Below are 15,284 nucleotides of genomic sequence, written 5' to 3' on the forward strand. Positions count from 1 at the left end.
CTGGTGGCTGAGTGTCATCATAATTGTGACTTTGGATGAGTTCACTTACTAATATCACAGTTGGCTTTAGTGATGGAGTTTGGGTACTTTGTCTCGCTATATTTTTTTCACCAAAGCTTTTGATGTTCGTCCGCAAAACGAAAATATTGCCTGCTCTTTTCTTAGTTTCAATTGGAGTTCTCCTGTTTCTACTTGCAGTGCTTCTAGTTAAATACCTGTTGCTGCACCTGTGGCAAGCATTAGGACTTTGTAGTGTATTTTGTCTAGCGGCTCAAGACAGTATTTGATGCTGAGTGAAATGCCTCAAAACCATCAACCATTTTTGATCTGATAAGTGATTTGAAGAGGTCCAGCTGAGTGTCCCTGGTTGTGCCCCAAGATGTACCTGAAATTGCCCGTAATACATTCAGGTCTTTAATATATCCACTTTCCACATATTCTATATGTTTTGTCCAAGTGAGGTGTTGATCTAGGGTAACCCCTATAGATATTGCGGATTTTTCTGATTTGATTAGTTTGCCTTTTTTGTATAGACGGGATATCACAGGATCTTTTAACCCTGCGTTTGAATAGAACTCTCATAGTATTTACACTTGAAAGGGTGAACCCCAATTTATTGCATCATTGATCTACTCCGCCCAGGGCTGACTGGAGTTTTTTCGGATTTGTGAAATATCTGTGGTTTGCCCATATTGCTACTTCAATGGCGAATTTTGTGGTAGGAGAGTTAATGTTTGTTTGGTTGGTTTGTTTGTTGTTAAACGCCACACTCAGCAATATTCTAGCTATATGACGGCGGTCTGTAAATAATTAAGTCTGAAACAGACAATCCAGTGATTGACATCATCAACATCAATCCACGCAATTGGGATCGATGACATGCATCAATCAAGTCAGCGAGCCTGTTGATGATGTCAATCACTGGTGTCTGTTTCAGACTTAATTATTTACAGGCGCCTCTTTTACAACAAGCATAGTCGCCTTTTACGGCAAGAATGGGTTCCTGAAGCCCTTTTCTATCCTGGATCTGCACGGGTTAGCAGGATGTGATGGATGAAATCGTCCAAGATAATTGCAGTTATTTAGCGACCTGCATGTACGTGTGTGTGGCTGCTTGTACTAGTCCGGTCTGATGCCGATTTATAGTGCTAGCTCACTGAGATACCATGCCGCAGTTTAACATGAATACCCCACTCAGACACAGTATACTGACTCCAAGCTTAACAGTCCTTGTTTTAGCCCCTTAATGCCGAGCGCCAGACAGGGTAACAACAAGTACCATCTTTTAACGTCTTTTGGTATGACGCGCCCGGGGATCCAACCCCGGACCTTCCGCTCTCCAGGCGGACGGTCTTCCACTAGACCACTGAGGCGGTCGGTTAGCAGGATGCGTTGTAACACGATGACAGAATGTAAATAAATATCCACCCCTTCAACATTGTGCAGCGTGCCTGCATGCGTGTCTGTTATCTCTTTGTCACACTGTGTGGCAGGTGTACCGCCCCGCGTCCTTGCATTTAGACATTACATCCGTCATTTCAGGTTGTCCCGGCTTTGATGGGCTTCTACCGATAATATAAATATATACAGTTGGTTCGTTAGTTTGTTGTTTAACGCCGCAATATTCCAGCTATATTCAAGCTATATAACGGTGGTCTGTAAATAATCGAGTCTGAACCAGACAATCCGGTGATTAAAAGCATGAGCATCGATCCACGCAAATGGTTTGGTTTGGTTTGTTGTTTAACGCCGCACTCAGCAATATCCCAGCTATATGTAGGCGGTCTGTAAATAATCGAGTCTGGACCAGACAATCCAGTGAATAATATCATGAGCATCGATCCACACAATTGGGATCGATGACATGCATCAACCAAGTCAGCGAACCTGACCACCCTTTCCCGTTAGTCGCCTTTTACGACAAGCATAGTCACCTTTTACGGCAAGCATGGGTTGCTGAAGACCTATTCTACCCCTGAATCTTCACGGGTCCACGCAAATGGGATACGATGACATGCATCAACCAAGTCAGAGAGTCTGACCACCCGATCCGGTTAGTCGCCTCTTACGACAAGCATAGTTGCCTTTTACGCCAAGCATGGGTTGCTAAAGACCTGTATTCTACCCCGGATCTTCACGGGTCAGATCCCATTGGGGTGTTATTGCGAGTGATATCCCACTGGCTCTGTTGCCCTGAATTAGAAGCACCAAACAAACGGGCTGTCTGCTTGGACTTGTTAGAAGAAATAATCAAACAGCTTCATGTAACATAGATTGGGTGATTTCGAATGTTACCAATTCATCTATTAAACTTTCCTTTCTCATTGTTTTGTGTTGTAGTTCAGTTTACCTCCTGTAAATTTTAGTCATTTTAACGTAGTGTTACCTGTTTGCAAGTTGAAACGCCACGGTTAACCCGAAAACTGTCAAGTCCAGGAATACATGTTAATTGTAATTGAGTAAATATCAAATGAACATTGAGTAATTAAGACCGCCTCCGTGTTCTTGTGGTAGTGCGTCCCCCCGGGGGTCCGGGGTTCGATCCCCGGAAGCGTCATCCTAAAAGACATTAAAAGATGGTACTTGTTGTTACCCTGTCTGACGCTCGGCATTAAGGGGCTAAAACAAGGACTGGTCGGCTCGGAGTCAGTATGCCGTGTCTGAGTGGGGTATATATGTCAAACTGCGGCACTATAAATCGGCATCAGTCCGGACTAGTACAAGCAGCCACACTCTCACGTGCATGCACGTCGCTAATATAAGTGCAATAATCCTGGACGCGACGTTAAACCCGATTTCACCTCACCTCGTTGAGTAATTAACAACACATATTGATATACACAGGATTGGGTAAAAAGGTAATTCAATCGGTCAAAATATGTGACAGCAACAATTGATAATAGGCCCTATTACTCTAGACAGTGCACTCACTATTGTCCAGAATTTTTCTCAGTTGAATATCACGAGTCAGGAAACAGTGTTGGAAGTAGGCAGACAAATTGACAGATTTGGTATGTGTCCGCAGTGGACATGAAGACAAAAGGAAAGCATTCCCAGGCTCAGCATGCAGATACAAAGTGTTAATGATTGGCCCTGCACAAAAAAAGCCAGGGTCGACTAATCAGAAACCAGGCCCTATCAAATCGTTGTGCACCCGTGCCAGGCCATCGGTGTTCACGTTGCTGACCAGACCAAATTAGAAATCGTATGCATGCTGGGCGAGCGCTTGTTGTACGACACTTTCTGGCCAGACGCTGAAGGTGTTTAGGGGGTAATAATCGGGGCGAACCGGGATTCGAACCCATAATCATAGGTTTCTGGCGTGCACGAGGGACACTACTCCACACAGAAAATCGCGGCGCCTTAGACGACTTGGTCATGATCACCCGTGCCCCTAAATATGTATATGTACATGTATGTACATGTATATATGTAATGAACCTACGTTCACGTCTGGTGACATGAACATAATAAAATAAGTAAATACGTAATTTTTGTGTGTGGCGGCAATAGGGGTATGGATACAGACGGGATCTTGTATTACTTCTACATGCCTCCATATTTCATGAACACATTGATTTACAAGAATTGCACAATGTTTCATGAATTTGTTTTGACTGTTTCAATTCACGTGGCAGTAAGTTCTCGCCATACTCCCATACGTAATTACATACGTATTCTATTCACTGACAGACACGAGCACATGTTGCAGTGATTCTATCTATATCCTGGTATACCCATGCTAATGACTTTCACACCTGTATGCTTTATAACCATCTCTGCACGAAGGTATACCTAACACTTTCAGAGATGAACCTATGCAGTATCTTCCTTGTGTTGGTGGTCCTTGCGGGTAAGTTGAAAATAACTTACTTACAATTATATGCAACGGTGCTGATTGAACATCGAGAGGGTCCCCCTAAACAGTAAGTTAGATACTTATATTCCATAAGGGGTATCCTTTGTTGATATGCGGATTGTATATGATAAAAAAATTAGTAGGTACTTTGACTTATAGTGTTACACTGTGCCCACCGCCTTCTTCTTAATACCTGTTAACACAAAGGAAAATGTTAATTAAATAAAACGGCTACATGCATAATCAGTATGTATTCATTGGTCCTGCATTCAAAGATGACTAACAAATCACGAGTCTTCATATGGTTTGTGATACTTTTGGGCAAGTTAAAATCGGTTAAATCTGCCAACAGCGGTGACCTTACTCATATGAATTGTAACATTATGTAAGCTGTACTCAAACACACACCAAGGTATATGTTTTCGTGTTTAACATAGGAAATTATATTTCCGTGATGCTTACATAATGAGGAACCACTTACTGTATGCCTACACGCAAAAATCGACCTGCGTATTTAACGACCCTTCTGTAGAATTGTATATCTGAAGGGTAGACTCAAAATTCTGTTCCCTTCTTGGCCGTGATTTTTTTTAACGAAAACATAAGCATGTGCTTGTTGATTGGATCCATAATTTCCTCAAATACACATCAACCCTGCACGTTTGAGTAGTTTTTCCACAATGGTAAAACGTACTATAACATCCGTATATAAGGAATGCAGTTGACTTGGTCGTCACCGGTTGTCACACATGTAAGATCATTTCGATGGGCAAGGGTAGGTTGATGCACGTGTCACTAGCAAAACAATGAAAAACAGAGCATCGCTAAATCACATTTGTATGAATTTGAAATAATTTACAAAATAGTTTGAGACAGTCCCATTGTCTGTGACAAGAAATGGCGGGTGTCGCTCATATTTGATCCATGTAAGTTATCAGCTCAAAATTCGATTAGATTTCGTTTTACATCGTTAGTTAGAAACTATTGAAGATTATTAAAGGTGGTGAGCTGAAATGGGGTACAACAAGTACCATCGAACCTAGAACCTTCCGTTCTCCGGGCGGACGTTGTATCATTAAAGTGAAATATGAATATGAAAATCGTGGGAAAGTCATCTCCACCGACGCATTATCGACCCTATTGATTTTTCCTGTGACGCCAGCTACTGTGCCGAGGCGCAGGTAATGTTTGTTGAACAAGATGGACAGTACTAAAGAGAAGGGCTGTTTCATCCAAAATGTTAAAATATGCTCAGTCCAATAATGTGTAAATTATTTTTGTTAGACCTGTTTGAATGTAGCAGTGGTGTTCGTCAAGTTTGTGTTCTCAGCCACTATATATTTTAAAGGGGATGTGCATTCTCCAAATATTAAAAGGGTTATTACTATATTAAGCATATTTTGCTACCATGTTTCAATTCTAAAATCTTGTTTAAGATTTTGGGCTGATGATGTATATAAAAAACTTGTGGCATTGCATACAGATTTCCGCAGTGGATACTCAAACAATAATAATATATTTACTCTGTTATTCAGCGGTTTTAATGAAAAAAGCGATTCATTGATTTTTCTAAAGCATTTGGTTTCATTACTTGAACAATATAGTGGACAGTACTAAAGAGAAGTGCTGTTTCATCCAAAATGGTAAAATGTGCTCAGTCTATTTATTCTGAAGTCCAATGATGTGTAAATTATCTTTGTTAGACGTGTGTGAATGTAGCACTGGTGTTCGTCAAGTTTGTGTACTCAGCCACTATTTATTTTCGATGTTCATTAGTGAGACAGCACAGGAAATCGAATCATCTTGTAGTTTTTGCATTCAGTCATATCAAGACATAGTGCATTTGTTCTCTTTATTGTTCACTTGTGGTGGTGTTCTTATTTATGATAGAAAATATGGTGTCTTAGGAAAATATTTGCTATTTACTTGTAAAAGACAATAGGTGTATTTTTTAAGAAAGGGGTATCCTGGCATAAGTGAAAAGTGGTATTACCGGAAGGTGTTGGAATGTACTTAGGAGTTACTTTTAATGAAAGTTTGTTTCGGGGCCATATATATGCAAGCACATTGGCTTAGAAGATATTGTTCTATGTTTTAAGATAACTATTAAAGCCAATAAATTTGAAGCCAATCCTGATGACCTGTTTTTGCTGATAATCGATACTAAAGTTGCACAAGTTCTACTTTGTGGTCGGGAAGCCTAGTAGCTAAAGCTTTCGCTCGTCACGAAGACCAAGGTTCGATTTCCGATATGTGAAGCCCATTTTCTGGTGTCCCCCGCCGTGATATTGCTGGAATATTGGTAAAAGCGGCGTAAAACCAAACTCACTCACTCACTCTACTTTGTGAATCTGATATACGAGTGATATACAAGTTTTAAATATAAAAATCTGTACAGATAAAGGCATGTAAGAGGCTTTGGATGTAAAGAAATCTAATGTACTAGGCGAACGTGGTCCCTTCTCCCTTTACATGTTATATATTGGTTTAAGTTATTAGCACTGCGAGATGCAAATAATTATAATCGAGTCAGAGAAACCAGTGGCTGATACCACGAGCAACGCCCCACACCTTTAGCGTATGATGGATACATGAACCAAGTGGCAGAGCTAGAGCCATTTCATTGTCGTTTCATATGACCCTAAAACTTGATTTTATCTTCTGTAATATAAAACTCTTAACTGGCATCCTGAAACGCTCATTCAACAATAAGAATTCATCCTATTAAGTGGAAATCAACATATTATGATATAAACATTCGATATGCTTAAAGTTCTAGTATCTGCACAAATATCATACATTGATCATTTGCAAAGCTGATTCATCAGATATGGCGCGATTTTAGTGAAGTTTATTAATTTTTTAATTATTTTTCCAAAAGCTATTAAATCGATACTAATTATTGTCAGGATAAAAGAAGATCGACAAGGTTTTTGTAAATGTTATACTTTTTCTTCAATTTTGGTTTGAAATTCTCGAAAATCGGAATATAAATATTATCTATCCAAGTTGAATGCGCACCTAAACGCAGGGGATATAGATAATTCATTTACCCGGGACAAATTATGAGTAATTCCCAATAAATCGTTGGTTATTTTCAATAAAAATATGTTTTGTTTCAGCTGCGATGGGTAAACCAGTGTACCAGATTGCCTTTTCAACTGGTCTGTCGCATGATGTATTGATTACCCGTGGACAAGTCCTTCGGAACACCAACATATTCCTGAACGTCGGCAAGGCGTACGACAGACATACGGGGAGGTTCAAATGTCCCCAGAGCGGGATCTACAGCTTCCAAGTCCACGCTTTAACTCAAAAGAAAAAATCGCTGTGGCTGGAGCTCATGCACAACAACAATCTTGTTGTGAGTGTTCATGCTCATTCCAGTGATGAAAATGACGGTGCAAGCAACTCCGCTATACTACAACTGAAGAAGGGGGACCAGGTATGGGTACAATCCCAAGGAGCAAATTCATATTTGTTTGGAAGATCTAACGAGGTTTGTACGTCATTTTCTGGCTACCTTATTGCGCCTTCGTTCGGAGATCAACAATGAATGTTGTCAGATAAGATTACAAGGCGTGAAGGTGTAATAAAATACATGTAGTATAACACCATCCTTTGCATTTACTTGTTGTTTATGGAAAGGATAGAACCACCATACGCTCTAGCTGCCAGCATTTGTCTTTCATCTATTACTCGATGAGATAGGCCTTGGTCAGGTCATAGGTATAATCAGAACTAGAGATTATAATGTTGGGAGTATTGCAAAAAATCAACATGTTGTCGGTGGTGAGCAATACGAAATTCAAATCAGGTTCAAAATACATTTTGGCCAGATTGGACAGATCGCTAGTTATGATTCTCATTCAGACAAAAGATGCACTCGTTGAAAAGCAACCAATACGCTCCGATAATCAATCAAGACACTAACTCGTAAAACACCTTGTCCATGCTAATTATACTAAGTAAAACTCAAGTTATCTTGTTATTCACTATAAAAATTCAGACATTGTCATTCCACAGAAAGGTTGTGACCTTGCACCAAGTAGCCAACGTACAGGACCGCCTCGGTGGTCTTGTGGCACAGTGTCCTATATATTAAACAATGCGTCACCTTTTCTCGCAATGTAAAATTCCAAAATCGTTTAGCAAGAAGAACCACAAGCAGACAAAGCCAACATGCTTCGTTGCCATGTTATTTCGTATACGGTAGTGTGTATTGCGTATTTCAGTTAGAAGCACTCTCATTGGATTGCCTGGTCGAGGCCTAGAGATCACCGTCATACAGCTGACTTCGGCTAAAAAGAACAACCAATCAAAGCAATAAAGACATGCGTGAGTGAGTATGGTTTTATCCCGCTTTTAGCAATATTCCAGCAATATCACGTCGGGGGACACCAGAAAAGGGCTTCACACATTGTACCCATGTCGGGAATCGAACCCGGGTCTTCAGCGTGACAAGCGAATGCTTTAACCACTAGGCCACCCGACAGCCCCTTATAATATGCAGCATGTGTGGTGATATCATGGGTGTGCCATATACACACTGACTATAGGCGTGCCTTACACATGTGCAGTGTGGAACGTGACTGAAGCTATCTCCTATTCTATGGACCTGTGAAGCCAATTACACGTCATGCTATGTTATCAATTTTCTGTAACATATGCCACAAAACTCAGCTCAAGTTTAAAACTCGCGTGCTTCGACCAACGATCAGTTTTTACTCAGAGTGTAAGTCATGCATGATAACGTCGATGCGGGGATTATACACTTTCTACCTGAAATTGTCAAGTATCAAATGATGGGTGCCATATGATTAAGAATGTCGTTACTCACGTTTTTAGTTCAAAGTTAATTGAACAAACGAACAAACACTCTCGCCTCACACCAGTTACAAACGTGGTTGTTGTTTTTTCAAACAGTTTTTATTCCATTTCAGTAGTATACAGAGACCATATTAAGGAATCTATGACACAATAGCATGTGATATTAACAAAATTGTACATGGTGGGAGTCATTATTCTAAAACAGGGAATATATGGGTATAAACAAGTGTATAATGTATTCAGAATTGTAATTACAATTTTTTATGTTGTGCTTCAATCAATCAATGGTACCCCTGAACGTGACTTGAAGACATGAAAACAAAATCAAATTAGATAAAATTGATTGCTATGGTTTCAAACGTAGCTGTTAAAAATAAAATAATAAACGATGAGTAGAATTTAAATCTAAAAAACAAATATGATGTGATTCTTGATCAAACAGAGTATGTTTACTAAATACATCCATTTTTGAGAAATAAATATTGAGTATTATTGTTACAAGCAATTTATTTTCTGTTTTACAAATGTCCTTGACAACCGTGGCAAAAAGGTCTCAAATGTTAACTTTTTCTGTTTAATGCCTGGGTCTCAAGTAAATCTTTTACCTGCTAGGAGAATATGGTTCACAACAGTGTTACCAGTATCAAGTCCAGAGACAATACTAGTGTGTCTCGTGATATCAAGTTTAAGGCTTCCTTTTTATAAATGACTGAACTTGCATACAAAAAAACATAAACAGATTCACAGTCACAAAATACATAATAAAAGATCTTAGCTATAAGTACAGTTGCAAAAGGAACACACATCATTATTTTAGGATAATGCTTTAGCAGAAGTAGATGCTGCACCATTGCAAGAAAAAACAAAGACTTGAGTTGGATGTAAGGACGCAGGTTTATATACAGAAAAGTACAAGGACTGGAGAACACTCCTGGGCTGGGAAACGCTAAACACGTCTGACTGTCAACGCGAAGGTGCCCGGACAGAACAGCAAACGCGGCTCCGCGGGTACAAACCATACGGAGCCAAATGATGGGACCCCCCAGGGAAAAGCGCATAGGGGGTCTGCTGTAGGCTCTAGAACCACCATTATACAATAGGGCCAAGAGGGTATGCCTCAAAGACCCCCAAAACACCAAAATCACTACTCCCAGCCCAAAAGTGTTACGCGAGGATACAAACCAATTATCCTGCGATGTAATGTGTAGAATGTGCTAGTCCAGGATCTTCACCTGTTGTGCACATAAATGACTGAACTTGCATACAAAACCATGAACAGATTCACAGTTACAAAATACATATAATTACAGTTGCAAAAGGAACACACATCATTATCCATCAATTTTATATAAGTAATATTTTGTGTGTGTAAATAACGTTGTATATGAATTTATCCGGGAACTCTAACAATTTCACATATCTAATTTCTAAATTGGGTCAATACTTTATTCCATTGGATTTTTTTTGTAGATATATATTTTCCCATTTCTCAAGATTTTATCAAATGTGTTTGAACTGATGAATTTATTATAAAAAATCCGAGATCCTTTTGTACGACAGAATAGATTTAAATAAACAATGTTGAAACATGTACATTTGTTGAATAAAATATAATCTTTATCATTAATTATTTCTCCCCATTGTCACGTTATGTTATTTAAAAGATGTTGATAATCTAGTATTGTTCCGTTTACGTTAAATCTTCTTTTTAGTTCTTCAAACGAAAGAAAACATTTTGTAACCAAAGAATATACCACTGCATCGCATAACCTACAGACTATACCACTGCATCGCGTAACCTACAGAATATACGACTGCATCTTGTAACCTACAGAATATACAACTGCATCTTGTAACCTACAGAATATACCACTGCATCGCGTAACCTACAGATTATGCCACTGCATCGCATAACCTACAGAATATACCACTGCATCGTGTAACCTGCAGAATATACCACAGCATCGTGTAACCTACAGCATGGTTAGTATTCTTACTGGATCTGAAGATGTGGATAGAATACTATATATACCCAATATCCTGCATTTACTTTCAGCTTACAAAAAGAAACGCAATACGGATATTTTTGGCCATCAAAGCAAAATTAGAGGACCAAGAGGCACAAAATGAAAAGGTTTAATGTGTTATAGTGTCAGTGACAAATTTCCCGGATCAAAATGATCACAACAAGGACTTGCAAACCATTAGTCGGGAAACACGTATGATTCGGAAAAAACGCACCCGGTGCATTGACAAAAGGGCCATGGAGCTGCACGTACTGCACGTGAAGCAGCACCATGAACGGTTTTAAAGTGCAAATTTTTTGATTGCCTCGCATCTGCGTCATTCGATCAGTGAAAGTTCAACAACATGCCAAGACTAACAGAAATGCAAAGAAACAACGTCATAGGCCGCTTGCAGACAGGGGAATCCCGATAAGCTGTAGCCACGATCATCACAAGGCAATGGGATCGGTTTCACCAGCATGTGTCAACATTAAATTTGATCGGCCAAGGTCGGGAACACCAAGAGTAACCATCCCCGCCCAAGATCGCTACATCCGACTGCGCCACCTTCATGAAAGGACGACCACAGCCATCTCAACCACACCCCAAATACCCAGACTGCGCAGAATCTCCGACCAGACCGTACGAAGCCGTTTAAGACCGGCAGGTCTACGAGCAAGACGTTCTGTTCGACGCGTCATATTGAGTCGACAATATTGAGTCATCAACAACGACTGCATTGGAATTGTCGACACAGGATATGGCCTCAACTGCGATGGAGAGATGTCTTGTTCAGCGACGAATCAATTTTTTCCCCCTCCGTCGAGGGGATGGAAGAGCACGGATCTTCAGACGTCGGGGAGAACATTACGCCGGAAACTGCGTACAGAAAGTGGACAGGCTTGGTGGGGGTAGCCTTATGATGTGGGCGGCTATCTCACATCATGGCAAGACAGGTTTGGTCCATATCCAGGGCAATCTTACGGCTCAACGAAACATCAACGACTTACGAGATAGGGAGGTCAGGCTGGCGAACTTGGTTCATACATGTCATTGTATTCCCTTTGCGCGGATCGATGGTCATGTTGTCAATTACTGGATTGTCTGGTTCAGACACGATTGTTTACAGACTTCCGTCATATAGCTGGAATATTGCTGAGTGCGGCGTTAAACAAACAAACAAACAAACAAACAAACAAACAATCAAACAAATATATCAACAGGAAATGAAAAATGTTGGTGTCATTTGTTGGAATTCCACAAGGAATTACTTGAGGCTTTGACGTCGGGCGCTCCGATAACGCTGGCTTCACTTCCAGGTTCAGGGGCCGCCTCAGAACACTTTTCGTCTTGAAGATCTGTTGTGAGTTATAATGACCAAAATAGGTGGGCCTTTGAAAGTCGTAATTATCATAGACAAAATAGGTGTTTCAATAGGTGTCTTTTTTTCTCTGTTAGACACTGATCTTCGGTACCTGAGACTATCATTTTGATGATGGTGATGTTATAACGGAGAAACTACTTCCATGAAGGTTTGAAAAATGACTATAAAGGTTTGTTGTGGTTGACAGTTTTACACGTGAGCAGTCAAACGAGTCATCATTTCGGCGGGAAACAGCCACTTCTGTCAAGCGTTTTCTGGCTACTCTCAGTTATTGCCAGACGCCGGTAGTTGTGAGGTGGTGAGTGTTTCTGTTCAAGGACAATATTCACAGTGATGTCTTCCCCCATGACAAGACCCACTAACAAAGTGTTGTCGAGGCAAAGGTGCGATCAGTGGCGCAGGATAGGATGTAGGGAACTGAAACTGGATCTAAGATTGAAAATTGTGCAAATTGTCTGAGAGTTACTTCCCTTGATACATATTTTTCTACGTTTTGTGCATACTTATTTACGACCAGTGTTATTTTACTTAGTGCATGGTGTCTGCAAAAGGGACACGTTTTCTCAGAAACAACTTTAGTAAAATGTTTTATGTCAGCAAACCTGACCACCATCCCTTTAGTCGCCTTTTACGACAAGGATAGTCGGCTTTTACGGCAAGCATGGGTTGCTGAAGACCTATTCTACCCCGGAATCTACGAGGTTCTAAAGAACGACAGAAATACTCATGTCCATGAACAATATTTTATTCAATTACAAACAGGTTTTCAAAACTCGATACAAAAAGTCAATATCAACGTCCATTCAAATTAATATGGACACAACAAATATTGTGTAGGTTAAAAAACTGAACTTATATCTAAAATACCAGTAAATATGAATAGATGTTTTATTTCACGGAAAAACAAACTGCTACACAAATGCAATGTTTCTCAAAATAATTACTGAAAAGTGTCAAATGGTGTAATCTGGACTAATTTGTACCATAGGGCTCTTAAATGTAGATCAGACTAAAGAATCATACAATATCTATCATGAATTTGATAACTACAAGACGGTCGATGTGTTATGTTGCTTTTTGTCATCACATTCAGATGACGCAGTTTAACTCAAGTGCACAGTAGGTGTTCCACCCTAGTCCCTCGACATATCGCAGTCTAACATAGGTTTTCAAACCGCACTCTTCTTTCTTCCTGCAAAGAAAAGTCATAAATGCATGAAACTTAAATCGGAGGTATTCGGACAGATATTAACCATGTCTTTGTTTGTTTGTTGTTTAGCGCCACACTCAGGAACAGTTCAGCTCTTTGATGGCTGTCTGTAAAAAATCGAGTCTGGACCAAACAATCCAGTGACTGATATGAGCGTCGATCTATGCAATGGGGATGCGATGGCATGCATCAACTTCGTCAGCGAGCCTGACCACCCGATCTCGTTAGTCGCCTCTTACAACAAGCATTGAGTCTTTTTACGGGGACCCGATGAATAAAATTGGTACCCGTTACCCAGCATTGTTTGTCGTAAGAGGCGAGTAAATTGGATCGAGTTGTTCGTCTTGTATGATAGCATGGTGTCATACCCTAACGGCATGGGAGTGTGCCAACTGATTTGTGTTATTTGTTTGTTTGTCTGTTTCTCAACTTCGCGCTCAGCAATATTCCAGCTAAATGACGGCGGTCTGCCAATAATCTGGACCTGACGATCCAGTGATTGATATCATGAGCATCGATCCATGCAATGGGAATGCGATGGCATGCATCAATCAAGTCAGCAAGCCTGATTACACGATCTCGTCAGTTGCCTGTTCAGACTCTCCAGCCTGAATTGTTGAAAATTGAATCTAACCAGGATCTTCACGGGTATTAATTTGATGATCAAAACAGTAATTCATAAATGATAAAACGTTCACAATAGTACTAAACAACATACTATAGACCCATTTGTAATTCCTGTTTTGTTCATCAAAAATGAGTATATCAACTTAAAACATGATATTTTAATAATTTAAAACGTTCATAAAATCGCCAGTTAAGATGTTAAAAGAAATATTGTTAATGTAGAATCGGCGATTCATCATTGTTAAAAATCAGGTTTCAGGTTTCTCCAATACACATTTACACAGGTACAATCAGTATATTCATGAATGTCCATAGAGATGCACATAAGTATAAGTGTGTAATCCACGTACCTGTGCTGGGGTCTTCAGTTGCCTCCTCCAAGGCATAGATGGTCAGACCCTGGCACTCAGGAACAAGAGTTTGGATGGCGGCAGCCGTATCAGCATCAGCTTCCTTAGCAACCTCAGTCAAAGTGGTCTCAGCATAATCAATCTAATATTAAAAAAAGATAATTTGATTTAATTTAATATATCTATCTGTCTTATTAAATGATCGATGAAATGACTGGTTATATAATTGGAAACAAGATATCCTTGAGCATATTGGATAGAAAAACAGGTGATGTATTTGTTGTTGTTGGTTTGTTGTTTACCGCGGCACTCAGCAATATTCTAGCTATATGACGGCGGTCTGTAAATAATCGAGTGTGAACCAGACAACCCAGTGAAAAATATCATGATCATCGATCCACGCAATTGGGATCGATGACATGCATCAACCAAGTCAGCGAGCCTGACCACCCGATCCCGTTAGTCACGTGTTGCGACAAGTCACCTATAGCATGGGTTGCTGAAGACCTATTCTACCCCGGAATCTTCACGGGTCTGGTGGTGTGTTCAAAAGGGATTACGAATGAGTATTGAAGCGTCTATAAATACTTATATCCAGAGGTATGTAGCTTTGAGAATGGTTGGGGAAGCAAACTGACATATTAACGTACAACATACTAAATGTATCTAAATCATTTGGTTTTCGCTTGCAAATATAAATAAAGTACCTTGTTTGTGAAATAACTGTGTCTCAGTGATTGTTCCGTTGGTGTATCTGATGGTTATCCGCGCACCACACGTCGTTGCTTCTATTGTAGGTTCAAGTTGAGCCACTGTGCTTTGAGAATGGTGTGGGAAGTAAACTGACATATAATGTAAAAAGACTAAATGTATCTAAATCATTTGGTTTTCGCTTGCAACAGAAATAGTTAAATAACACGATTGGGAAACGCATTTTCGCGATTTCTTTGCATTCATCTAGCAAGTTCGGTTTTTAGGGGCGGTCGGGTAGCCCAGTGGTTAAAGCTTTCGCTCGTCA

General features: G+C 40.0%; 1 protein-coding gene across 1 annotated transcript; it reads left to right on the forward strand.

Annotated features, from left to right (window-relative positions):
- The first annotated feature begins 3,735 nt into the window (after nucleotides 1–3,735).
- LOC125378297 (complement C1q-like protein 4) lies at nucleotides 3,736–7,415 on the forward strand. The gene is made up of 2 exons (XM_048393763.1): nucleotides 3,736–3,853; nucleotides 6,982–7,415. The coding sequence occupies exons 1-2, from the start codon at nucleotides 3,763–3,765 to the stop codon at nucleotides 7,413–7,415; spliced, it is 525 nt and encodes a 174-aa protein (XP_048249720.1). The 5' UTR covers nucleotides 3,736–3,762.
- Nucleotides 7,416–15,284: the final 7,869 nt, after the last annotated feature.

Source organism: Haliotis rufescens, unplaced genomic scaffold (assembly GCF_023055435.1).
Source record: "Haliotis rufescens isolate VD_foot unplaced genomic scaffold, xgHalRufe1.0.p SCAF_12, whole genome shotgun sequence".
NCBI lineage: Eukaryota > Metazoa > Mollusca > Gastropoda > Lepetellida > Haliotidae > Haliotis > Haliotis rufescens.

Coding starts and splice junctions, on each gene's coding strand:
- LOC125378297 (XM_048393763.1), top strand. CDS start 3,763: ATGCTTTATAACCATCTCTGCACGAAGGTATACCTAACACTTTCAGAG. Junction 3,854..6,981: donor TGTGTTGGTGGTCCTTGCGG/GTAAGTTGAAAA, acceptor GTTTTGTTTCAG/CTGCGATGGGTAAACCAGTG.